Source organism: Chionomys nivalis, chromosome 4, assembly GCF_950005125.1.
Source record: "Chionomys nivalis chromosome 4, mChiNiv1.1, whole genome shotgun sequence".
In the NCBI taxonomy this organism is placed as follows: Eukaryota; Metazoa; Chordata; class Mammalia; order Rodentia; family Cricetidae; genus Chionomys; species Chionomys nivalis.
Window position 1 is genome coordinate 35,164,410 of NC_080089.1, and position 26,859 is coordinate 35,191,268.

Sequence of the window (26,859 nt, forward strand, 5' to 3'; positions counted from 1 at the left end):
TATAGGATGCTATTTGTCCTATTGATGGCATCGTTTACCTTACAGAAGGTTTTCAGTTTCATTAGGTCCCATTTATTAATTGTCGATCTTGGTGCCTGTACTATTGGCGCTCTCTTCAGGAAGTTGTCCCCTGTGCCAATGTGTTCAAGGCTATTTCCCACTTTTTCTTCTATCAGGTTCAGTGTATCTGTTTTATGGTGAGGTCTTTGATCCACTTAGACTTGAGTTTTGTGCAAGGTAAAGGATATGGATCTATTTGCAGTCTTCTACTTGCCAATAATCAGTTAAACTAGTATCATTTGTTAAAAATGTTTTCTTTTTTTCATTGTATAATCTTGGCTTCTTTTTAAATTATCAGGTGTCAATAGATGTGTGACTTTACAACTGGGTCTTTGAGTTGTTACATTAATCCATCTGTCTGTTTTTTATGCCAATACCATGCAGTTTTTTTTTATTCTTTTTTACTTAAAATTTCCAACTGCTCCCCGTTTCCCATTTCCCTCCCCCTCCTCCCACATATTGCCCCCTCCCCCCGCTCCCCTCCCCCTATCCCCACTCCACTTCTCCTCCCCCTAGTCCACTCCCCCTCCCTCTCGATACTGAAGAGCAGTCCAAATTCCCTGCTCTACAGGAAGACCAAGGTCCTCCCACTTCTATCTAGGTCCAGGAAGGTGAGCATCCAAACAGGCTACGCTCCCACAAAGCCAGTTCATGTATTAGGATCGAAACCTAGTGCCATTGTCCTTGGCTTCTCATCAGCCTTCATTGTCCGTCTTGTTCAGAGAGTCCAGTTTCAACCCATGCTTATTCAGTCCCAGTCCAGCTGGCCTTGGAGAGCTCCCAATAAATCAGTTCCACTGTCACAGTGGGTGGGTGCACGCCTCGTGGTCCTGATTTCCTTGCTCATGTTCTCCCTCCTTCTGCTCCTCATTTGGACCTTAAGAGCTCAGACGGTTGATCCAAATTGGGTCTCTGTCTCTCTCTCGATCCATCGCCAGATGAAAGTTCCTGTGCCATTCTCCTTGGCCTCTCATCAGCTCTCATTGTCCACCACATTCAGAGAGTCCGGTTTTATCCCATGTTTTTTCAGTAGCAGTCCAGCTGGCCTTGGTGAGCTCCCAATAGATCGGCCCCCCTGTCTCAGTGGTTGGGTGCACCCCTCATGGTCCTGACTTCCTTGTTCATGTTCTCTCTCCTTCTGCTCTTCATTATAACCTTGGGAGCTCAGTCCGGTGCTCCAGTGTGGGTCTCTGTCTCTATCTCCATCCATCGCTAGATGAAGGTTCTATGGCGATATGCAAGATATTCATCAGTATGATTATAGGATAGGTTCATTTCAGGTTCCCTATCCTCAGGTGCCCCAATGAACTAACTGGGGACATTGCCCTGGGCTTCTGGTAGCCATTCCAGGTTCAAGTCTCTTGCCAACCCTTAGGTGGCTCCCTTAACTAAGGTATGAGTTTCCCTGCTCCCCCATCCAACATTCCTTTACCCCCAATCACCCTGATTCCCCCAGTTCCCCTATCCTCTCCTTCACACTTTTCTCTCCCCATCTCCCCTCATCCCCATCCCACCCCACCCCCCAAGATTCCCATTTTTTGTCCATCAGTCTTGTCTATTTCCCATAGCTGGGAGGATATCTATATGTTTTTCCCTGGGTTTACCCTCTTGTTTAGCTTCTTTAGGATCACAAATTATAGACTCAGTGGCCCCTATCCATGGCTAGAAACCAATTATGAGTGAGTACATCCCATGATCTTCTTTTTGGGTCTGGGTTACCTCACTCAGGATCGTATTTTCTATTTCCATCCATTTGCATGCAAAATTCGAGAAGTCATTGTTTTTTACCGCAGAGTAGTACTCTAATGTATATATATTCCACACTTTCTTCATCCATTCTTCTATTGAAGGGCATCTAGGTTGCTTCCAGGTTCTGGCTATTACAAATAATGCTGCTATGAACATAGTTGGACAAATGCTTTTGTCATATGATCGGGCATCTCTTGGGTATATTCCCAAGAGTGCTATTGCTGGGTCCAGGGGTAGGTTGATCCCAATTTTTCTGAGAAACCGCCACACTGATTTCCAAAGTGGTTGCACAAGTTTGCAGTCCCACCAGAAATGGATGAGGGTACCCCTTTCTCCACAACCTCTCCAGCAAAGGCTATCCTTGGTGTTTTTGATTTTAGCCATTCTGACAGGTGTAGGATGATATCTCAAAGTTGTTTTGATTTGCATTTCTCTGATCGCTAAGGAGGTTGAGCATGACCTTAAGTATCTTTTGGCCATTTTAACTTCTTCTGATGAGAATTCTCTGTTCAGTTCAGTGCCCCATTTTTTAATTGGGTTAATTATCCTTTTAAAGTCTAGTTTCTTGAGTTCTTTATATATTTTGGAGATCAGACCTTTGTCTGTAGCGGGGTTGGTGAAGATCTTCTCCCAGTCAGTAGGCTGCCTTTTTGTCTTAATGACAGTGTCCTTTGCTTTACAGAAGCTTCTCAGTTTCAGGAGGTCCCATTTATTCAATGTTGCCCTTAATGTCTGTGCTGCTGGGGTTATACATAGGAAGCGATCTCCTGTGCCCATATGTTGTAGGGTACTTCCCATTTTCTCTTCTATCAGGTTCAGTGTGTTCAGATTGATATTGAGGTCTTTGATCCATTTGGACTTGAGTTTTGTGCATGGTGATAGATATGGGTCTATTTTCATTCTTCTACAGGTTGACATCCAATTGTGCCAGCACCATTTGTTGAAGATGCTTTCTTTCTTCCATTGTATACTTTTAGCTCCTTTATCGAAAATTAGTTGTTCATAGGTTTGTGGGTTAAAATCCGGGTCTTCTATATGATTCCATTGGTCGACTGCTCTGTTTTTATGCCAGTACCACGCTGTTTTCATTACTGTAGCTCTGTAATAGAGTTTGAAGTCAGGGATGGTAATGCCTCCAGAAGTTCCTTTATTATATAAGATTGTTTTGGCTATCCTGGGTTTTTTGTTTCTCCATATAAAGTTGATTATTGTCCTTTCAAGATCTGTGAAGAATTTTGATGGGATTTTAATGGGGATTGCATTGAATCTATAAATTGCCCTTGGTAGAATTGCCATTTTTACTATGTTGATCCTCCCAATCCAGGAACAAGGGAGGTCCTTCCATTTTCTGGTATCCTCTTCAATTTCTTTCTTCAATGCCTTAAAGTTCTTGTCAAATAGATCTTTCACTTCCTTGGTTAGAGTTACCCCAAGATATTTTATGCTTTTTGTGGCTATCGTGAAAGGTGATGATTCTCTTATTTCCCTCTCTGCTTCCATATCCTTTGTGTATAAGAGGGCGACTGATTTTTTGGAGTTGATCTTGTATCCTGCCACATTACTAAAGGCGTTTATCAGCTGTAGGAGTTCTTTGGTGGAGTTTTTGGGGTCGCTCATGTACACTATCATATCATCTGCAAATAATGCAAGTTTAACTTCTTCCTTTCCAATTTGAATCCCCTTTATCCCCTTATGTTGTCTTATTGCTATTGCTAAAACTTTGAGAACTATATTGAAGAGGTATGGAGAGAGTGGACAGCCTTGGCGTGTTCCTGATTTTAGTGGGATGGCTTTAAGTTTCTCTCCATTTAATTTGATATTAGCTGTCGGCTTGCTGTATATAGCTTTAATTAAATTTAGGTATGACCCTTGTATCCCTAATCTCTCCAAGACTTTTATCATAAAGGGATGTTGAATTTTGTCAAATGCTTTTTCAGCGTCTAATGAAACGATCATATGGTTTTTTTCTTTCAGTTTATTTATATGATGGATTACATTGATAGATTTGCGTATGTTAAACCAGCCCTGCATCTCTGGTATGAAGGCTACTTGATCATAATGGATAATTTTTCTATGTGTTCTTGGATTCGGTTTGCCAGAATTTTGTTGAGGATTTTTGCGTCGATGTTCATGAGTGAGATGGGCCTGTAATTTTCTTTCTTGGTTGGGTCTTTGTGTGGTTTTGGTATCAGAGTTACTGTAGCTTCATAAAAGGAATTTGGCAATGACTCTTCTGTTTCTATATTGTGAAATACCTTAAGGAGTATAGGTATTAGGTCTTCTTGGAAGTTCTGGTAGAATTCCGCATTGAAACCATCTGGTCCTGGACTTTTTTTGGAAGGGAGGTTTTTGATAACCGCTTCTAATTCTTCACGACTAACAGGTCTATTTAGGTTGTTCACCTGGTCCTGGTTTAACTTTGGTATATGGTATTTATCTAAAAAAGTGTCCATTTCTTTTGCATTTTCCAGTTTTGTGGCATACAGGCTTTTGTAGTAAGATCTAATGATTCTCTGAATTTCCTCTGTGTCTGTGGTTATGTCTCCCTTTTCATTTCTGATCTTATTAATTTGCAAATTCTCTCTCTGCCGTTTGATTAGTTTGGATAGGGGTTTATCAATCTTGTTGATTTTCTCCAGGAACCAGCTTTTTGATTTATTGATTCTTTCAATTGTTTTCTGTGTCTCTATTTTGTTGATTTCAGCCCTCAGTTTGATTATTTCCAGTCTTCTACCCCTTCTAGGTGAGTCTGCTTCTTTTTTTTCTAGAGCTTTCAGGTGGGCTGTTAAGTCTCCAATGTGTGCTTTCTCTGTTTTCTTTAAGTGGGCAGTTAGTGCTATGAACTTTCCTCTCAGGACTGCTTTCATAGTGTCCCATAGGTTTGAGTATGTTGTTTCTTTATTTTCATTGTCTTCAAGGAAGACTTTAATTTCTTTCTTTATTTCTTCCTTAATCCAGGTATGGTTCAGTAGTTGACTATTCATTTTCCATGAGTTTGTAGGCCCTCTGGGGGGTAGCATTGTTGCTGAATTCTAGCTTTAATCCATGGTGATCTGATAAGATACAGGTGGTTATTAATTTTTTTTGTAACTGTGAATGTTTGCTTTGTTACCGAGTATGTGGTCGATTTTTGAGAAGGTTCCATGAGCTGCAGAGAAGAAGGTATATTCTTTCCTATTTGGGTGGAATATTCTATAGATGTCTGTTAAGTCCATTTGATTCATTACCTCCATTAATTCTCTTATTTCTCTGTTAGGTTTCTGTCTAATTGACCTGTCCATTGGTGAGAGAGGAGTATTAAAGTCTCCTACTATTAATGTGTGCGGTTTGATGGCTGCCTTGAGTTTTAACAATGTTTCTTTTACGTACGTGGGTGCTTTTATATTAGGGGCATAGATATTCAGGATTGAGATTTCATCCTGATGAATTGTTCCTGTTATGAGTAGAAAATGTCCCTCTCCATCTCTTCTGATTGATTTAAGTTTGAAGTCAACTTTGTTAGAAATTAGTATGGCCACACCTGCTTGTTTCCTAGGTCCATTTACTTGATAAGCCTTATCCCAGCCCTTTACTCTGAGTAGGTGCCTGTCTTTGTGGTTGAGGTGTGTTTCTTGTAAACAGCAGAATGTTGGATCCTGTTTTCGTATCCAATCTCTTAGTCTGTGCCTTTTTATAGGTGAGTTGAGTCCATTGACATTAAGTGATATTAATGACCAGTGGTTGTTAACTCCGGTCATTTTTTTAGTAGTAGATTTTGTGTGTTTCCCTTCTTTGAGATGTGCTGGTAAAGGGTCTCTAGATGTCTGAGTTACTGTGGTCATTGTTGGACTCCTTGATTAGTGATTTTCCTTCTATTACTTTCTGTAAGGCTGGATTTGTGGCTACGTATTGTTTAAATTTGTTTTTATCCTGGAAAATTTTGTTTTCTCCATTTATAGTGAACGAAAGCTTGGCTGGGTATAGTAGTCTGGGCTTGCATCCATGGTCTCTTAGTTTCTGCAGTACATCTATCCAGGACCTTCTGGCTTTCATGGTTTCCATAGAGAAGTCAGGTGTAAGTCTGATAGGTTTACCTTTATAAGTAACTTGGCCTTTTTCCTTTGCTGCTCTTAGTATTCTTTCTTTATTCTGTATGCTTTGTGTTTTGATTATTATATGGCGAGAGGATGTTTTTTTTTGATCCAGCCTATTCGGTGTTCTGTATGCTTCTTGAACCTTCATAGGTATATCTTTCTTTAGGTTGGGAAAGTTTTCTTCTATAATTTTATTAAATATATTTTCTGGACCGTTGAGCTGCGCTTCTTCTCCTTCTTCTATTCCTATTATTCTTAGGTTTGGTCTTTTTATTGTGTCCCATATTTCCTGAATGTTTTGTGATGAGAATTTGTTGGCCTTGCTGTTTTCTTTGATCAGCGTGTTTATTTTCTCTATGGTATCTTCAGAATCTGAGATTCTTTCTTCTATCTCTTGTATTCTGTTGGTTATGCTTGCTTCTGTAGTCTCTATTCGTTTACCTAGATTTTTCCTGTCCAGCTGGCCTTCTGTTTGTGTTTTCTTCTTTGCCTCCATTTCAGTTTTTAAGTCTTGAACTGTTTCCATTATTTGTTTGATTGTTTTTCCTTGGTTTCCTAGGGTATCATTCACTGATTTACTCAATTCTTCAAACTTTCTGTTATACTTCTCATCCATTTCTATAAGGGCATTTTTTACATGCTGTTTAAGGGCATCAATCACTTTCATAAATTCGATTTTATCTACTTCTTCATGATTAAGGTGTTCATGTCCTCCTGTTGTGAGGTCGCTGGGTTCTGGTGGTTTCATATAGTTTTTCAGATTGTTGGGTGAATTCTTGCATTGGCGCCTGCCCATCTCTTTCTCCGAATGCTCCCTTATGGATCTTCTTTTAACGGATCAGGTCTCCTTGCCTACTGATGTACTTGATGTACTTTCCCAGTGATGGCACCCTGCAGTGATAGCTCTCCTGGTGCTCCAGTGATGTCTCTCCTGGTACCAATATCAGATCTCCGTGCCCAAAGACGGCTCTCCTGGTACCCAGATTAGCTCTCCCACTAGTGGCTCTCCTGGTGCCAAGATCAGATCTCCGTGCAGGTTGGGTAGTTCGTAAACAAAGCTCCTACCTTGCTTGGTGCAGGCAGGCCAGTGAACCAAAGGAAGTCTCGCCTGCCTACTTGCCCTGAGGATTTGCCCCCAGCGCCAGACAGACTGAGCTGGATGGTGTTATGTGCCCAAAGAGAAAAGGGGGCAGAAGGAAGAAGGGTTCTGGATGCAAGCTGGGTGGGACAAGAAGAGAGAGGCAGTATGCAGGGTGTAGAGCCCCTGCAGGGAGCCCAGGGAGTATAGGGTGGGGGATGAGGAACTTCAGAGTTCCCTGTCCAGGGCTGCTTCCACCGCCGCCAGTCGGGTCACAAACTCACCCCACTGTCTCTCCTGGTGCCTAGATCAGATCTCCGTGCAGGTTGGGTAGTTTGTAAACAAAGGCCTTACCTTGCTTGGTGCGGCCGGCTGGAGAAACAAAGGAAGTCTCGCCTGCCTACTTGCCCTGAGGATTTGCCCCCAGCGCCAGACAGACTGAGCTGGATGGTGTTATGTGCCCAAAGAGGAAAGGGGGCAGAAGGAAGAAGGGTTCTGGATGCAAGCTGGGTGGGACAAGAAGAGAGAGGCAGTATGCAGGGTGTAGAGCCCCTGCAGGGAGCCCAGGGAGTATAGGGTGGGGGATGAGGAACTTCAGAGTTCCCTGTCCAGGGCTGATTCCGCCGCCGCCGGTCAGGTCACAAACTCACCCCGCTGTCTCTTCCGGTGCCTAGATCAGATCTCCGTGCAGGTTGGGTAGTTTGTAAACAAAGGCCTTACCCTGCTTGGTGCGGGCCGGCTGGAGAAACAAAGGAAGTCTCGCCTGCCTACTTGCCCTGAGGATTTGCCCCTAGCACCAGACAGACTGAGCTGGATGGTGTTATGTGCCCAAAGAGGAAAGGGGGCAGAAGGAAGAAGGGTTCTCGCAGTTTTTATTACTATAACTCTGCAGTTGATCTTGAAATCAGGATGTTGATGCCTCTAAAAGTTCTTTTATTGTACAGGATTGTTTTAGCTATCTCTGTTTTTTTTTCCTATATGAGCTTGAGTATTGTCCTTTTAAGGTCTGTAAAGTATTATGGTTGGATTTTAATGGGATTGCCTGGAATCTGTAGATTGCTTTTGATAAGACTGCCATTTTTACTATTTTAATCTTACCAATCTATGAACATAGGAGATCTTTCCATCTTCTGATAGCTTCTTTGATTTCTTTATTCAAAGACTTAAAGTTATTTTCATACAGATCTTTTATTTGCTTGGTAGAGTTACCCCAAGATAGTTTATATTATTTGTGCCTATTGTGAAGGGTGTTGTTTCTCTGATTTCTTTCTCTGCCTCTTTGTGGTTTGTATGTATGATGGCTACTAATTTTTCTAAGTTAATCGTGTATTCAACCACTTTGTTGAAGATGTTCATTAGCTCTAGGAGCTCCCTGGTAGAATTTTTGGGACCACTTATGTAAACTATCATTGCCTCTGCAAATAGTAATACTTTGACTTCTTCCTTTCCAATTTGTATCCCCTTGATCTTCTTTAGTTTTCTTATTACTCTAGCCAGAACTTCAAGTAGTATATTGACTAGATATGTAAAGCGTGGACAGCTGTTTCTTGTTCCTGATTTCAGTGAAATTGCTTTGAGTTTCTCTCAGTTTAACTTGATGTTGATTGTCAGCTTTATGTATATTGCTTTTATTATGTTCAGATATATTCCTTGTATCCCTGATCTCTCCAAGACTTTTGTCATGAAGGGTGTTGGATTTTGTCAAAATGTTTTAAGCATCTAATGAGATGATAATGAGTTTTTTGGTCTTTTAGTTTTTTTATATGGCGAATTACACTGACAGATTTTCATATGTTGAATCATCCCTGTATCTCTGGAATAAAGCATATTTGATCATAGTGGATAATCTTTTGGATCTGTGCTTGAATTCTGTTTGCAAATATTTTATTAAATATTTTTGCATCAATGTTCATGAGTGATATTGGTTCATAAGTCTCTTTCTTTGTTAAGAAAATTGTCTATTTCTTTTAGATTTTCCAATTTCATGAAGTACAGGTTTTTGAAGTGTGACCTAATGATTCTCTGGATTTTCTTGGTGTCTATTGTTATGTTCCTCTTTGTATTTCTGGGCTTGTTAATTTGGATATTCTCTTTTTGCTTTTTGGCTAATTGGAATAGGGTTTTGTCTATCTTATTGATTTTTTTCAAAGAACCAATTGTTTGTCACATTGATTCTTTTCATTGTTCTCTTTGTTTCTAGTTATTGATTTCAGCCCTGAGTTTGGGTTTTACTGCCCTATTCTGCTCCTTTTGATTGTGTTTGTTTCTTTTTGTTCTAGAGCTTTCAGGTGTGCTGTTAAATTGCTGGTATGAGATCTCTTCAAACTCTTTATGAAGGCATTTAGCGCTTTGGACTTTCCACTTAGCACAGCTTTCACTGTGTCCTAGAAGATGGAAATTGTTGTGCACTCATTTTCACCAAATTGTAGAAAGTTTTAATTTCCTTCTTTCTTTCTTCCATGACTCAGTAGTTATTCAATATAGTGCTGTTAAGTTTCCATGAATGTGTAGTCTTTCTGTTGTGTTTATAGTTCTTGAAATATAGCTTTAATTCACAGTGGTATGATAGGATTCAAGGGGCTATTTCAATTTTATTGTGTCTTTTGAGACTTGCTTTGTGACCGAGTATGGTTTCAATTTTAGACAAAGTTATATGAACTGCTGAAAAGAAGGTATATTCTTTGGCTTTTGGGTGAAATATTTTATAGATGTGTGTTAGGTCCATTTGAGTCTTAACATGTTAGTTTCCTTAATTTTTTTTGTTTAGTTTCTGTCTGAAAACCTGTTCATTAGTAAGAGTGGATATTGAAGTCTCCCACAATTAATGTGTGGGGTTCAATGTTTGATTTAAGCTTTGGTAATGTTTGTGTTACATATGTGGGTCTCCTATCATTTGGGGCATAAATGTTGAGAGTTGAAACAATATCTTGGTGGATTTTTTTTTTACTCTTATGAGTATAAAGTGTCCTTCTCCATTTCTTTTGGCTAATTTTCGTTTGAAGTCTATTTTGTTAGACATTAGAATCACTATACCAGCTATCTTCTTGCAGTCATTTTCTTGGAAAAATTTTTTCAACAGTTTACTCTGAGGTGTTGTCTATCTTTGATGTTGAGGTGTGTTTCTTGTGTGCAGCTGAAGGATGGATCTTGTTTTCATATCAATTCTGTTAGTCTGTGTCATTTTATTGGGTAATTGAGTCCAGTGATATCGAAAGATACTTATGACCAATGATTGTTAATTCCTGTTATTTTGTTGTAGTTGGTGATGGTGGTAGTGTGTGTCTCTGTGTGTTTTTCTGTTTGGGGTTATGCTAATGTGATATTACTTATTGCATTTTTTCATGGGTGTAGTTAACCTCCTTGGGTCAGAATTTTCTTTTTAGCACTGTAGGCCTGGTTCTGTTGATAATATATTGTTTAAATTTGATTTTATCATGGAATATCTTGTTTTCTCCGTCTATGGTAATTGATATTTTTGCTGGCTATAGTAGTCTGGGATGATATCTGTGGTCTCTTAAAGCCTGCAGGACATCTTTCCAGGCCATACAGTTTTTAGAGTTTCCATTGAGAAGTTGAGTGTAATTCTAATCGTATGGCTTTACATGCATCTTGGCAAGGGAGTCTCAAACAAACCCCTCTTAAGGATAGGCCCCGTAGAAGGAGCGGCAGGCTGCATTCCTGCCACCCAGCTCCAGGGTGCCTGGCTAGCTTATGCCCCTAAATAATTACATGGAAACTGTATTCTTTTAAACACTGCTTGGCCCTTTAGTTCTAGCCTCTTAATGACTAATTCTCATATCTTGCCTAACCCATATTTAGTAATCTGTGTAGCACCAGTCTTACTGGAAAAGATTCAGCATGTCTGACCTGGCGGCTTGCTTCATCGTGTCTGCCCTAGAGAGGAGAGGCATGGTGTCTGCCTCATTTCCTTCCAGCACTCTGTTCTGTCTACTCCACCCATGTAAAGGCTGGCATATCAAATGGCCTTGGCAGTTTCTTTATTAACCAATGACCTTCCTCCATCAGGCCCCAAGCTCAAAAGTAAATGGCTAACACAAAACAAACTCAATGACATCTTTGGAGGTTCTTTGTCTCATAATGTTAAGTCAGGACATTTTTGTTTTTATGTTTTTCTAACTTACAATCATATATATATATATATATATATATATATATATATATATATATTCTGGTTTCCAATTTTGAGTTTTTATTGGTCTCTTTTTTCTCATTAAACTTGTTTATTATTATTAATAATAATAATTTTGCATTTTGACAACAGTTTCCCCTTCCTTCTCTTCTCTTAGTCCCTCCCCTACCCCCTCTGCCTCCCCACATCCACTCTTCTCCCTTTTCTATTCAGAAAAGGGCAGGCCTCCTATAGATATAACAAACAAGTGTTTTGCAGACTTTTGGAACCCTGTTCCTTATACTGGGGTGCCTTTCCCAGTCTTAATATGAGATGAGGTGCTTAGTCTTATTACAAGTTGATATGTCATGTTTTATGGGATTCTTAGGTGTGCAAACATGTGTCTCTTTGTCTTAGACTCTTTTTCTTCTGCTTTTTGTCCCATTCTTATTTGATTGTTTTTGCTTTATTTTATTTTAGTATCATTTATTAGAGGCCAATTTTCTTTTTTTCTTTCTTTTCTTTCTTTCTCCTTTATTTCTTCCTTTCCTTTGCAAGACAGTGTTTCTCTTTGAAGCCCTGGCTGTCCTGAAATTCTCTCTGTAGACCAGACTCACACTCACAGAGATCCACCTGCGTCTTCCTCCCAAGTGCTGGGATTAAATGTGTGCACCACCACCATCCAGCACCTGTTTGTTTTCTTACACTAGACAGAAAGGATGTGGATCTTTGTGGGATGGGAGATGGGGATGAACTTGGAGGAGTAAGGGGAGAGGTAACCATAATCAGAATATGTCAAATGAAAAAAAAATGTCTATTTTTAGTAAAAGAAAAAATGATCTACTGTAAAAACTAATCCCAAGGACATGGATAACCCAGCTTGTTAAGTGGGGAAGGAGAGAGACATGCAGTTTATTGTTTAATAACATCTTCTTATGAGGGAGTCAATTGTTTAGAACCCTTCAGGGGATAGTAACTTCTCCAGCATAACTTCACATTCATGGAGACTGCCTGGTAAAAAAGGGGTGGTGGTAGTCAGAAGACTTTGCCCTTGACTAGTTGTCTCATGGAAGTTGGAATGGAGATACTACAGATAAGATCACATAGACTGCACAGAATTAAGCTGACTGAGGACTCTCTCTTTTGAGGAAAACACCTACCCTCTGAAATGTAGAGATGACTCAGTGGTTAAGAGCACTGATTATTCTTCCAAAGAACCTAGGTTCGATTCACAGTATTCACATGGCAGTTAATAATTGGCTGTAGCTCTGGTTCCAAAGGATATAGTGTGCTTCTCTAGTCTCCACATGTACTAGGCATGCAAATGATACATAAAAATACATGCAGGCAAACCACCCATATACATAAAATAAAATAAAATTTAGATGAATAAATAATAAAAACCCTCATCTGCCTTCTTAAGCACTGAAGGGAGAAGGTATCCAGCAGAAGACTATAAGGGAGACATACACATTAATTAATTACTGTTTAATGATTTATTTCTTAAAATTATAAAATAATCACATCATTTTTCTCTTGTTGTTCCTTCCTCTCATATACACCCACCTTTTCTCTCTCAAATTCATGGCCTCTTTTTCTTTAATTGTTGTTACACACATACACACATTTATAATATTGATATTTTCTTTTGTTTTCTGTGTCTATTCTTTCTTCCTTGGGTCTGCATAAGTAGTTTTCTTCCTAAGGATTCCTTTCTAGTACTCTCTATCCATCCTGGCTTTCACTCTTCTCCATGAGAACTAAGGAAATACAATTACCAATACCCCAGGCACTAGAAATCAAACAGATGGCTCAAAAGGTAAAGGTGCTTCCACACAAGCCTGAGGTCCTGAGTTCAATCTCTAGGACATAAAGAAACATGGAAGGAGAGAACCAACTCCACAAAGCTGTCATCTGTCATCCACAGGTACTGTGTTGCCTAAATACACATCATATACATGCATGAGAGAGAGAGAGAGACAGAGAGAGAGAGAGAGAGAGAGAGAGAGAGAGAGAGAGAACTAGAGACCTTATTGTCCCATAAAATAGCTGTGAGTTCTGGGAGAAATGCCTCTGTAGCAGTAAAATGGCCATGGTAGGATAAAATTCAGTGGGCGCTAACTCCTGTGTTCTGAGAACTGGAACAAGGGTAAGGGTGTACATGGCAAGAGTCATTTGATAACAAAGGTCAACGGGGATCGGAATATTTTACTTCCTGATTCTACACGTGTGATGGGGGTAATATGGTGGCCATATTGGATTTGAGAAGGTATGACCTGAGGGTGCAAGGACGCTCAGAACCCCTGTGCTCCTCTACACAACCTTCTAAATCTTCAGGAGCAGGGGCTCACACCTCTTGGGGATGGACTGGCTTTCAAAATGGTGTGTATTACCTCTTAGATCACAAATCATCTAGCCACCTTTCTCTGTCTCCCTGAGATGGGTCTCAGCCCTCCCATCCTGCCATCTGTTTCTAGGCCAACAGAGTGGATAAGCAAGTCTGCTCTAACAGGTACCTCTCAGAGTCTCTTCCTCTCTCTTGCAGCTGCAGCCTGCCCTCTACTGCTCAGATCCAAGACAACTTCTTAATTATAACTGCTCCCCCCACTAAACATGTTTTATTTATTAAGACAAAATTCACTTATGAAGAGTTTAAAAGTTTTCTATTTATTATTATTTACATGTGATTTTTTGTATTTATTATTTATTACATGTGATTTAGTAAAAAAAACAAAAATAAATGCAGATTCGAAGATGAACAATATCAGATCTTTTCTATGACACGACGTCTGGAGGCCATTATTTGCCATTTAAAAACAAGGTGAAGGTGAATGTAGTTAGGGATGGAGCAAGCTCTGTGAAATACAATTTTAACTTTTACAAAATTAGTTTGATTTTCTTGGATATATGTATTCATTTTCCCAAAATATTTACTAAAGACATCCAGCCATTCTGTCTAGAGATTTTCATTGCTCAGAGTTTTCCAGGAATTTGTAACAGTTTATTGCAAATATTTATCATAAATATTTTTTTGTAAATATTTAGGATTGTCCTTTTATTTTAGCACAGAGGAATAATGCTCAGCAAACCTGTTTCACAGTGGTGGGAACATCACCACACCCCCACACTCAAAAAGGATGTATTACAGCAATGAAGTTTGCTTGGGCCACAATCATTTATGGAACAAGCGATAATAATGATAATAATGAAACCTTCTAAATAGAGACCGTAATTTTTAAAAAGGTTTATTCTGTGTGCGTGTGTGTGAGCACTCATGCGCGCACACCCACACACTTGCATAAGGGTGCCTGTGGAAACATGATTAGGATGTTAGCTCCCCTAGTGGTTGTAAACCACCCATTGTAGGTACTGGAGACCAAATTCTGCTCATCTGGGAGAATAGCAAGCATTCTTAACCATCAGGGTATCTCTTCAGTCCCACAAGGAATGGATGTTAAAATAGCAGCAGGGAGTACAATTTACTTTTATCAGTGCCTGAGGACTTACATCCTATAAACTATGTCCTCACCAACATGCATAATGCATGCACACTTGTATATACACACACACACAGACACACACACACAAATGCACACACCATGAACTAGCCCTGAAACACATCCAACCTCTTCATCCAGCCAGAACCTGTACCTCCATCCCCACAGTCTAGTCCAGTGAGCCTGCCTGATTTTCTTGTCCATGCACCCTTTCCAACCCCTAGATCTAGCCTAGGTCCCATATCTAGGACCCTGGTCTAATCTGGCCAACCCAGACTATACCTCACCAACTTTAAAGATTCTGCCAGTGCTCACCTGCAAACCTAACAATAAGGCTCCTCCCATGTTACTTCCAGCCTCTTCACAGGGCCAAATCTACTCCTAGACTCCAGACTTGGGCTAGAACACACATCCTACACAACAGCCCAGTCTCCTCTGTCTACCTGACTTCATCCCACCTAAACTATTTCAACCTCTAATCCCAGCTCTTCTGCACATCCTCTCTACTGCTCCAACCATGTGCTGTCCATACTAGACACAGAGCTAACAAGAGAAATCCATAGACCCTGATCTCATGGCAAAAGTAGAAACAATATAAAAGACCAAGCCAGGATCTATCCATGTTTGCAGATAATGTGATATTATACATTAGAGATCCCAAATATTCTACCAGAAAACTTCTACAAATGATAAACAAATTCAGCAGTGTGTCGGGATATGGAATTAACTTGCAGAAATCAATAGCTTTTCAATACATCAACAAAAAACATTCAGAGAAATATGATGGACACACCCCATTCACAATAGTCCACCTAATAAAATGTATAGACATAAACCTAGCAAAGGAAGTGAAGGACCTCTACAAAAAGAACTCTAAACTTCTGAAGATAAAAAGGCACTAAAAAAAGACATTCCATGCTCATATACTGGTGGATTTAATAGTGTGAAAACAACCATTTTACCAAAACCTATTTATAGATTCAATGCAATCCAGTCAAACTCCCCACTTACTCTTCACAGAAATGGAAAAGATACTGAAGTTTATACGAAACAACAAAAGATCTGCAAAGTTGAAAAATAGTTCCTATGTACCTTTCATGTAGTTTTCCCAACAGTGCCATCTTTAATCACTGCCATGCAATTTCTAAACCAGGAAACAGAAATACAATGGCGTTAAATGTAAACTTATTTGTGTTTTGTCAGTTGGTCATATAGTCATTCAGCATGTATCACTATGGAATTTTATCACATGTATAATTTGTATAAAATTTCAAAAAAGCAAGAAAATCTGCAGTGTTACAGACAGTCCAACCTGGCTCATCTTATTTGTGAGGTTCCCTTCCCAATGATGGGGATGTTTCCAGTTAAAACTTAGAGTAAGAATAGGGGTTGTGGTGTATCTCAGTGGTCACATACTTGCTTAGTATTCATAAGGCCTTGGGATTGATACCCAGTATCATACTGCACACTCTAGAACTTGGAGAAAAATGAAGGAAAGAAGTAAAATTAGGAGGAAAATGTTAATAAAAATGTGGTTTCAACTATGGGCTAGCTTTAGCTTTTTCCCATTTATAAAATGTGTTGGGCACAAATTATGCCACAAACGGATGCACAACTTGATCTAAGAGTCAGACAATCATCGGTTGATATCTAATACCCAAGTTTAGCAAATGGACAAACGAAGCCATGATCAGTAGAAAATTTATAGATAAGTAAGCAGCTGAGCTTTCAAAAGCCAACAGTCCATGAAACTGGGTACACTGGTCAGGACAGAGAATTTGAACTGGCCACCAAACCACCATCACTTACATAAAGTCTATTGCTGTGAGGGAAGCTTCCAATCCCAGTATTTATTCATGAAATGGGAAGGAACAATTCTCTACAACTCTCTTCTTGCTCAATAAAGCCCAAATTTGCCCTTATTACACACTGATTTAGGATATTTTTACAGGTTATTTTAAAGCTGTATGCTACATAATATTTGTATTTTTCCCCCTAAACTGACCTTGACAACCCTCACACTTTAAGGTTAAAAAAGCCCGGCTCCATCAAAATTCCATGACAGAAACACAAACACCCATGTTACATTGACTTTTCCAGCCTGTTTATATATTTTGAAAAAATGTCTTTCTGTTTTTTTTTTTTTATTCATCCTGGCTGTAGAGCCCAAATTCAGAAAGAAGTACATTCTCAAATACAAGATTATGTCAAAAGGTACATTTAACTTCTCAAGCAGTGGAGCAATTTGTTCACTGAAGCATTTCATATATGTCATAATACAGGTGAGAAAGTTCATGGGATTCCAGGTCCAGGAGCTTCAGTAAGCTTCCTATCCTGAGAAACATGGTTACCTTCTGTCCATCTTGGTCCCACATGTGTGTGATGTTCCAGTATCTTTGCCACTCTGGTTCTGTTTGTACTTTGTTACTTGATTCAGTTCTCTTTCCATTGTTGTTTCCTTTCTGCTCTCCTATGCTCTCTGCTACTTATAAGTTCAGCTTACAATGGGGCACATTATTATCCAAACATCATGTTCCAGTTAACTTTGTCAACTTGGCACAGTCTGCAGGCATCTGACAGGCGAGCCTCAGTTAAGGAATTGCCTAGATCAGATGGCTCTGTGGACATGTCTGTGTGAGTGGTGGTGGCCGGGCTTGTCTTAATTATACATATTGACTTTAGGGCTCAGCCCATTGTGGGCTCCTAGATAGGTGGTCCGATACCGTGTAAGAAAGCTACAAAGTGTCAGCTTGTGGATGAATTAGCAGGCAGGATTCCTCTACAGTTCCTACCTTGAGTTCTTGTTATGACTCACTCCAGGATGGACTGTGAACTGGAAGTGTAAGTGAGATTAAAACCGTTCTTACCCTCAGCTGTTTTGGTCAGAGTGTTTTGTCTCAACAGCAGAAAATAAACTAGAACTGGTACCCCATGCTACCACTACACAGTCTGTCAACTTCAACTACAATAGAAGACCATTTTCATTTTTTCTTTGTTTTCATCAAAACCAGAGTAGCCAGGCTTGAACAAGACGTCACTCCCTAATCCAATCACTTGGAAGTACATTAGTGATTAACTCTTCTCCAAGTTACCAATAATGCATTGCTGTCAAATTAAGGAAAGAAATCCAAAACACTTCCCCTTTGCGTCATTTAAACAAGAGTGAGTTCAGATTTGAATTCTATACTTCATGCTCCCTGTGACTTCTGTCACCTGTCTGTCTCTTGTGTGAGCCTCTTAAAGGCTGTCTTATGAATCTGTCCCTGTGTATGCTCTTAGCAAAGAGCAAATAGCTGTCTTATTAAAACAGCATAAACAGTGTCACCTGGGAAATGAAGGAGTGGTACTTCACAGAAATCCTTAACAGAGTTTTATGTGGGATTAAATCACTGTCACCAATTGACCCCAACTGACCCAGACAACAAATAGTACTATAAACATCATTATTTGTCATCAAATATCCAAGTGTTGTATTTAACTTTCATGGTAGATCTTCATTTTAGAAGATTTATTTCAATCTCTATTTTTGATGATTTTCACAAATGATTACTATAAAACATCTGCATTATTCTAGGCCAGGTATACGGAAGAGTGTTGGGGAGGCTGCTTGTTCATTTCCTGGCTGCACGGGCCTGAAATAATCACACAGAAAACATATTAGTTTGGCCAATAGCTTAGGCATAATTCTAGCTAGCTCTTACATCTTAAATCAACCAATTTCTATTAATCTGTGCATCACCATGAGGTCATGGTCTACTGGAAAGATTCCAATGTCTGTTTCCTCCAGTGGATACATGGTATCTCACTGACTCCACCCCCCTCTCTCTTCCAGACTGGCTATATTCTGCCTTTCTATAGGCCAAAGTGGCTTCTTTTATTAACCAATGGTAGTAAAACATATTCATAGCATACAGAAGAAAATCCTATATCACCTCCCCTTTTCTGTCTAAATAAAAGGAAGGTTTAACTTTAACATAGTAAAATTACATATAACAAAAAAGGTATCAAGCAAGAGTTACATTACAATATTTATATGTACCTTATCTTTTATCATAAGTAAGGAAAACTGTAATTATAACTACCTATTCTTCCACTCCATCAAAGACTCCAGAAGGATATAATATTGCCTAAGTTAACAGGAAGTGCATTGTAAGCAACTTCCAAAACTCTAGAAACAGTAGAGACACCTTGCCACCTGATAGTCACTCAAAATTCTTCTGTACCATTATGGCATCCATCTTCAGTCTACAGGCCCATAGTATCCAGCAAGGATTTGTAACATGATACACCCTGCCATTGGGGGTTTTGAATATAGAAAACATCTGCTAAATGTTTGTGTGATGGATCCGTGATAGTCTCCCCACATGTGCATTCGCATTCATCTCGTCCATTCTCCACAGGACAATCAGATTCATCATAATAGTTTAAAACTATTAATGAGGTTGCCAAAGTTAGATGCCTTCCACTTTCTAGCTAAGATACAAAAATCATAGATTAGTAAACATTTTTGTAGTGAGGAGCTGTGGGTTGTGTTCCTGCCGCCCAGCTCCCAGCCACCGGCTAGCTTTACCCGAAATAAAAACACATAAAGTGTATTCTTTTAAACACTGCTTGGCCCATTAGCTCTAGCCTCTTACTGGCTAACTCTCACCTCTTGACTAACCCATTTCTAATAATGTGTATAGCACCATGAGTTGGTGTTTTACTAGGAAGATTCTAGCGTACGTCCATCTTGGGCTGGAGCTTCATCACATCTGCCCTAGAGAGGAGAGACATGGCATCTGCCTAACTTCTTCTCTTCCCAGCATTCTGTTCTGTTTACTCCACCTACCTATGTTCTAACCTATCAGGCCAAGCAGTTTCTTTATTAATTAACCAATGAAATCAACAGATTGATATATGACACTCCCACATCACATTTTTATATTTAAAAGTTAAATAGCTATTTATTGTAATATCTACATAGAAAAATCAATGAAAGGCAGATTTTATATACTATCTCTTGGATCTCCTTGGTTGTAAAATAGTTGTTTACTTTCAGAAAATAAAGTAGAATGGGATTGTTTTGTGTGAGTGACTATCCTTCATTATGCAGCTAAAACTATTAGCTACAACTAGGGAGCCTGCATGGGACTGACCCAGGGCCTCTGCATATATGTGACAACTGTGTAGCATGATCTTCTTGTGGGACTCCTAACAGTGGGAACAGGGACTGTTTCTGACTCTTTTATTTATTATTGGAACTCTGTTTCTCATACTGGGTTGCCTTGCCCAGCATTAATGCATGGGGAGGTGTTTAGTCTTACTGCAACTTGATATGCCATGCTTTGTCAATATCCATGGAAGGCCTGCCCTTTTCTGAACAGAAAGGGAGGATGAGTGCATGGGGCCAAGGGGACGTGGAGAGAGGTACTTGGAGGAGAGAAGGGAGGGAAAACTGTGATCAGGATGAACATATATATATATATATAAAAAATTATATATATAATTTTTCTAAGGAGAGGAAATACTATCCTCAGCAAAGGGCAAATAAGAAGTGTCTTTTTTAAAATTCTAATTTGTTCATGGACTAGAGCTAATCTCCCAGTAAACAAAAGAAATTTTCAGACATGGTGGTGTACTCTCATAATCCCAGCACTCGGACCCTACTTGTCACAGTATTCTTCTGCCTCAACTCCCTCCTGAGAACAGTCATCTCGGGAATCTTTTGGAAAATTGATAATCAATCTAACTCTTCCTTCAGTTTAGGGCTGTATAGTCTGCCTAAAATGGCCTCAAAGCTTCCTAATGTGTATTGCTTGGAAAGGAAGTCTTGCATTCCCTGTGGTAGAAACTGTCTAAAATCTCTGTGTCACAAATAGTGTAGTCTGGAATTGTAGCCCAGAAGGCACAAAGTTTGTAAGGAGATTAAAAAAAAAAACAAGATTTAAGTGAGAGTAAAGTCAACCAATGGCCCCGAAAAGAGGAAAAGCCAAGAAACACATGACCATGCATTGCTCCAAGAAGATGATCCTTGTGTAGCTTGTTCCTGTTGGTAGTACCCCTTGGACTGTAAAAATAAACTTAAACTAAAGAAAACATCAAGGATTATATATTGAGAATGTGATAAAGCAATTCCAAGAAAGAATTCAATGAAGTAGATTAAAATAAAATTTGTGTGAGATTGTAATTATTGAGTATATATTATACAGTAGTGTCCAAAATGGGAAAAAACAATGAAAACCAAAACACAAAGTAGGCTTACAACTACTAAAAAATTTATAAATATTTTTTTTTCTGTATTTAAGACATTACAACTTTCTTTTTCTTCTTTGAAGGGAATTTGCTTCTAGCTTTTTTAAAGCTTTCAGGTTAGAAGGTGTGTCTTTAAGTTATTTTTGAGACGGTGAAGACTTGGAAGAGAATTTTTTCTAGAAAATAATTTTTGTGTCCTTTTATTTTGTATGGGAGAAAGTTTTCATACATCTTCAGAGTTATTAGCACAGATCAGAAGGTATTTATAGTCTTGACAAAGAGTGTGAGCAACATCAGCTATCTATGGCATTGCAACTGACAGTGTCACTTAACAGTCATCCAACGCATTCACATGCTACACAGTCTTACATGGAGAAGTGAGTGATGGGTCAAAGGATGTTGCCTAACTTTGGGTAAGGACGTCCAGTGTTGTATGTTGTCATCATATCACATACAGGGCAAGTTCACAGGCAGAATACAACAACAGGAACTTCTTCAGTTTGAGATATTCACACCAACACTTGTTAGTATGCAAGTTTATTTAGCAAGAGATTCAAGGTTATTAAGTCAAAAAGAAAAGTTTCCACTTTGAAAAGTTTCTTTCCACAGTTGAAAAGAAAATTAGCATTCTTATCTATCATGTCAAGAGTTACTTGACTGTTGTGGTTGGCTTTTTTGTTGATTTAATGGAACAGTCGTATCTGAGAAGAGGAATGTTAATTAAGAAAAGTCTGCCGTTCGATTTCCTGTGGACAAGCCTGTAAAATATTTTCTTGCTTAGTGATTGATGGGCAAGGACCCAACTCACTGTGGCCAACCAGGATAGGTAGTATGGCACATGTTGATCCACAATGTAGCCTAATGTCAAGACAGGTCACTATTTGTTACGGAAGCACATAGATACTGTCTTGTTTTTAAGCCAGGCATATGTCCACACGCAAAGAAAGTTGTTCTTAGGAAGAACTTTCAAAAAGTAGCCTGGAATGCCCTGGGTACTTTCTGAAGCTCTCCATGATGAGGTGCTGGGTGAAACTGAAGAAATGAATATTTTAGGCTTTCATCTACTTCCATGATTCCATGATAACAGCAGCAGTTATGCCCTAAAAATGGAGACCACATTTTAATTATTTCACCAATCTATTAGAAGCTGGTGAGCATGAGAAAGTAGCATAATGAGAAGATGAGAGGTCCTTCAACTAGTTGCAGCACTGTTGAATAACTGGCCTTTGAGTGCTACCGGCTCAGCAGCACTCTGTACAGACCCAAACATAAAAATCTCCAACTTTAAGTCACCACATCTACCACTTCCAGATTCCTATAGTAGAGAATTCAAAGAAAGTATTCTTTTTGAGAACAAGATATCCAAAGAGATTCAATTATTTTAAGAATAAATTGTTCCTATAAGTCAGTTGAGAAATAATAACCCTCAAACAGATACACATGAAAGCAAATAATGAAGAGACCATTTAAAGGAAGGGAATACAAAACCCTGCCCAAAGATAATCAGTTCTTATACAAGGCAAATGCAAACACCACAGCAAGAGATGAGCTTGGTTTTCTATACCTCGGGCTTTATAAGCATTGAAAGGTTTGACGACACCCCACATCACACAAGGTATAGAAACTGGAGCATACAGACTTTTGATGAACATCTCAACTGCTAAGTTTTGTTCATAAAACTGAAGGCTACTAAAACCACTCACTTCTTTCTTTAAAATTCCTATTTTCATTCTTTTTAAATAAGTTTTAAGATTTATTTATTATGTATACAATGTTCTGCCTGCATGTGTCCCTGCAGGGCAGAAGTTGGCACCAGATCTTATTACAGGTGGTTGTCAGCCACCCTGTGGTTGCTGGGAATTGAACTCAGGACCTCTGGAAGAACAAACAGTGCTCTTAACCTCTGAGCCATCTCTATTTTCATTCTTTAAAACTTGTGGCATGTATTCAATGTGTTTTGATCAAATTCACCCTCTAGTCCCTCTCTCCAGCTTCTGTCAGATCTCCCCACACACACATCGTCCTCCTAACTTCATTTACTCTTTTTAAAAAAACTACAAAGTCCAGTTAGTTTTGCTGATATGTGCATTGGGTACAGGGACACCGACTAGAGCATGCACAACCTATCCAGATCCACATTCCTAAAGAAAATTGATGCTCCCTTCACCTGCAGTCATCAATTACTAATACTCCCTCAGCTAGGGACAGGGTTACTCAAGTCCCTTCTCCATCCAGAATGGAGATCTGAATGGTTTGATGAGGTCTTGTGAATGTACCACAGCTACAATGAATTCATTCCTGACACCCACGTGGTAGCTCACAATCACCTTTAACTATCGTCCAGATGATATGATGCCCTCTTCTGGTGTGTGTGAGACAAACACACATAAACATGAAATAGACGTATAAATTAGTAGATTTTTTTCCTAAAAGATAATTATTTAGAAATCTGTATTATTATTATTATTATTATTATTATTATTATTATTATTATTATGTCTACTAACAACAGATAGTTGTAGATTATCCTCTATGGCTTATGACTTACCCAATCATGGAGTCTCAGCCCAGGTGTTTGCTCCGTTTTTCAGGGTAGGTTTTAAAGGCACTCAGAAAGTGATGGGCTACCACACAGCATTTAAAACTCTTGTACCAGTGGCCTCTCTCTGTGCTATATGGCAAATTCATATTGGTCTAATGTAAATGATTAGTTATGTTTACAAATTACAAGGGTTCTCTGAAGTTCTTTTTTTTTTTTTTTTTTTTTTTTTTTGGTTTTTCGAGACAGGGTTTCTCTGTGGTTTTGGAGCCTGTCCTGGAACTAGCTCTTGTAGACCAGGCTGGTCTCGAACTCACAGAGATCCGCCTGCCTCTGCCTCCCAAGTGCTGGGATTAAAGGTGTGCACCACCACCGCCCGGCTCTGAAGTTCTTTCTTACACTTTCTGTTACAAAGCTGTGTTGATAGATAAAACCTACCTCTTAGCATTGGTTGACCAAATGCAAGGTAATATTGAAATATTCTGAAGATTGGATAGCTCACATATGCCTCTTAGAAAAGAGTAGTTGGCCAATACTCAGACAGTTGTTCTCTTTGACATACTCATTTTTGGCTATGAGAGCACAATAAAACGGTTAGAAATGTCATGACCAGAAGCAGAGTGGTCAGGGGTGGCTATGGTCAGGTGACTTCCCCAAATGATGGCAGGCATTGGGATTCATAAATACATTGACTATTGTTTTGTTCCTAAGTTTCAGAAAGTCTTCTAACTTCACATTGCCTTCCACTCGAGTAATACACTCCTTTCCTCCACCCCAACCCCATCCCCATCCCCAGTCATTCCTCTGGAAATATTTCTTAACCCCATTTCTGTGTGGCCTGCTTTTCTTGATCCTCTGTAAGAAGCTCCAGCAGAAAAATACCTGTTACACAGTTGTGTTTTTAACATAGTTAAGCATCAGAACAGAAGGGTGAATGGAGATTGTTAGGAGGTACCAGGGAGCCAAAACTAGAACAGTTACCAGAAGACAGAATTGAGGTTTGTGTGACCCATGCCTTTCTCTTTCTTGTTAATTGAAACACAAACACCGATAAGACCAGTTTTGCATGGGAATATTTACTGGCATAGAGAAGTATGGGGCTTGGTTTTTATAAATGCCAAGACTACAGAGACATAGGCTATTGAAATTTTATTCAAGACTTATTTTCTTGTCAGTCATCATTCAACTCTTTCCTCTCCTTTATATCCTCAAAGTATAACGACGAGGTCTCTAAGGTAGCTAGGCCGTCATTACAGAAGTTCTTGTGGTTACAGCAAAAGGTATCTCTCAGAAGGTCATGGAATACCTGAAACATTCCTTGTCCACAAGGTTTACAGGACAGTTTTGAATATCGAAAGAGGTATAGCCCTAAAGAGAAGAAAAGCAAATGTCATCACCACAACTCCCTCCAGAACCTAGTCAGTTTCCCAAAGAATAGTACAATCCCAAAGCTGTAACTGCATCTCATCTCTTTACCTCGAACTACATGTAGTCAGGCAAAGGGTGCCTGCCTCTGACCAAGCGGACCCATGCTCTGGTCTGTGTCTTCCCAAACCATGGAATCCCAGCGCCCTCTGAACCTTAACTCCAGAAATAATGTATGTGTCTCAAAGACTTGCTTACCTGTCAAACGGTTATTAAAATAAAAGTTTTCTGTGGTACAACTCCTGTTAACTGGAAACACGTCAAACTTCCAGCAACTTTTCATGCCACTGAGGCATTTGAATCCGTCAAAGTGTTCACATAGGTTGCAACGTCTGATCACTAAAGGAAAGGGAGGTTGTAAAAGTAAGATCTATAGAAAATAACTACCTTATAAAGCTAAGATTGTACGAAGCCCATAAGAAGCCATTTGGCACTTTTGCCCCCCTTTGACTTTATTAATGACAGCAGTGTTGCCCTCCAAGAATTGTCCCACCTATCCACAAGTCAAAACTAGAGAAAGAAGACCCTGGAATAGTGAGTGAGGAGTGGACAGGGACAGTGTGGAAAGAGCTAAAGGATTCCTCTTCTCATGGTAGTCTCATGTTTTACCAAGACGTGCAAAGGAAATATACCGTACATTGGATTGTCAGCACTCTTTCACCTGTGAAGAGAAGGAAAATTCTCCTTACGTCATTTCATAACAGTCCCCTAGCCAAGCACAGTAGCTTCTTCTTCTTGTGCCTCATCATTCTCTCTCTCTGCAGGCCTTACCTGAGTCCAGGAGGAGTATTATGGATATACCCAGCAGAAACATTCGAAACATACTTGAGCCTCCTTCTGACAAAGTCCCATCGGGAGGTTCCAGCTACATTTATTCCCATTGTCTGCCCTCAGGCATTCCACTAGGATCAAAGAATCATAAATTTAAGCCAAACCAATTGGATCTTTTCTATGACATTCCAAGAAGAGGGTACATCCTGTCTGTGTTTCCATTCCTCCAACCACTTGGAAGGCAGCCTACACAGACACCCTGTGCCATTTTATTAAATCAATTGTAGGACACCAGTTCTTATTGGAACAGAATCTCTTGCCTCTTCATTTTACTGGTGTTGAGTTTTTTAAAAACTGGATGAAACACACGTTAGCTTTGCATCTACATGGCATATTTTCAGATGTAATAAACCCAAGGTAACAAAGCGTTTCTGGGTGACTAAATCCACCCCTTTGAGAGATCGCAGTCTTCCTGACTCGGCTATGCATTCGATCCAGCAGGCCCTCAGTTCCTTGCAGAATATGAGCCTAGCACTTCATCTGTGGTCTGACTACTCAGCTTCTCTCTGAGGGGGTAGGACAGTCTTGGGGAAAGAGACAAGACAGGGAAGGAAAGATGATGTCAGCCTTTTATGAGCCTAGTTCATTCATTTTTTTTTTCCTGAGGAAGACAAAGCCTATAATGATGACAGTGGCAGAGACTCACACCTAAAGGGAGGTGTGACTGAATTGGTCTATGGAAAGTAAGTTGGTGAGAGCTCCAGAGATATTACAGTTTCCTGACAGCCTCCATTTTAGTACCAGCTCCCACCATCTCAGCGAAGTCACAATATGTAGATGACCACCTTTCTCTCTGCCTTCCCTGCAGAGTGCCTAATTAGTCTTGTGATCCCAGAGCTTTTCTTACTTGTATTCATTTTATTCTTTGCCCCACAGATGCTGGCTTCATGTGTTGAGTTCCCCACTTTCCCTTCCATGACTGGATGCCACACCCAGGAGCGGTCAGAGAGTGAAGCAAAGGTGTCCACACTGACCCACAGTCCCTGATTACAAGCTTGTAGAATAAAATTCCTGCTCTCCGGTTTGCAAATAGTCACTGCAGAGTTGACAGTAGAAATGACAGGTTGTTCCGTGGTGGGAAGAGAGTGGATAGAGGATCTGCTTATTTGAGAAGGTTCCCAAAGCCTGATTTATGTACCATCCAATGCACTCCCTCCTGTCACGCTGGCTAATAAGGTACCCCACCACACACAGAGTAAGGATAAAAACCTGAGGGTCCTGCCTGCCTTCTCTGTACCTCTGTG

The 26,859-nt window shown here is 39.7% G+C and overlaps 1 protein-coding gene across 2 annotated transcripts; it reads right to left on the reverse strand.

Annotated features, from left to right (window-relative positions):
* Positions 1-24,530: 24,530 nt before the first annotated feature.
* LOC130872433 (prostate and testis expressed protein 13-like) lies at positions 24,531-25,607 on the reverse strand. 2 transcript variants are annotated; one of them, XM_057766305.1, is made up of 4 exons: positions 25,556-25,607; positions 25,422-25,445; positions 24,983-25,123; positions 24,531-24,727 (listed from the first exon to the last, which is right to left on the reverse strand). In XM_057766305.1, exons 1-4 carry the CDS (start codon positions 25,605-25,607, stop codon positions 24,531-24,533), a joined length of 414 nt encoding a protein of 137 aa, XP_057622288.1. The 2 variants fall into 2 exon arrangements, with proteins under 2 accessions (XP_057622288.1, XP_057622289.1); XM_057766306.1 differs by lacking the exon at positions 25,422-25,445.
* Positions 25,608-26,859: the final 1,252 nt, after the last annotated feature.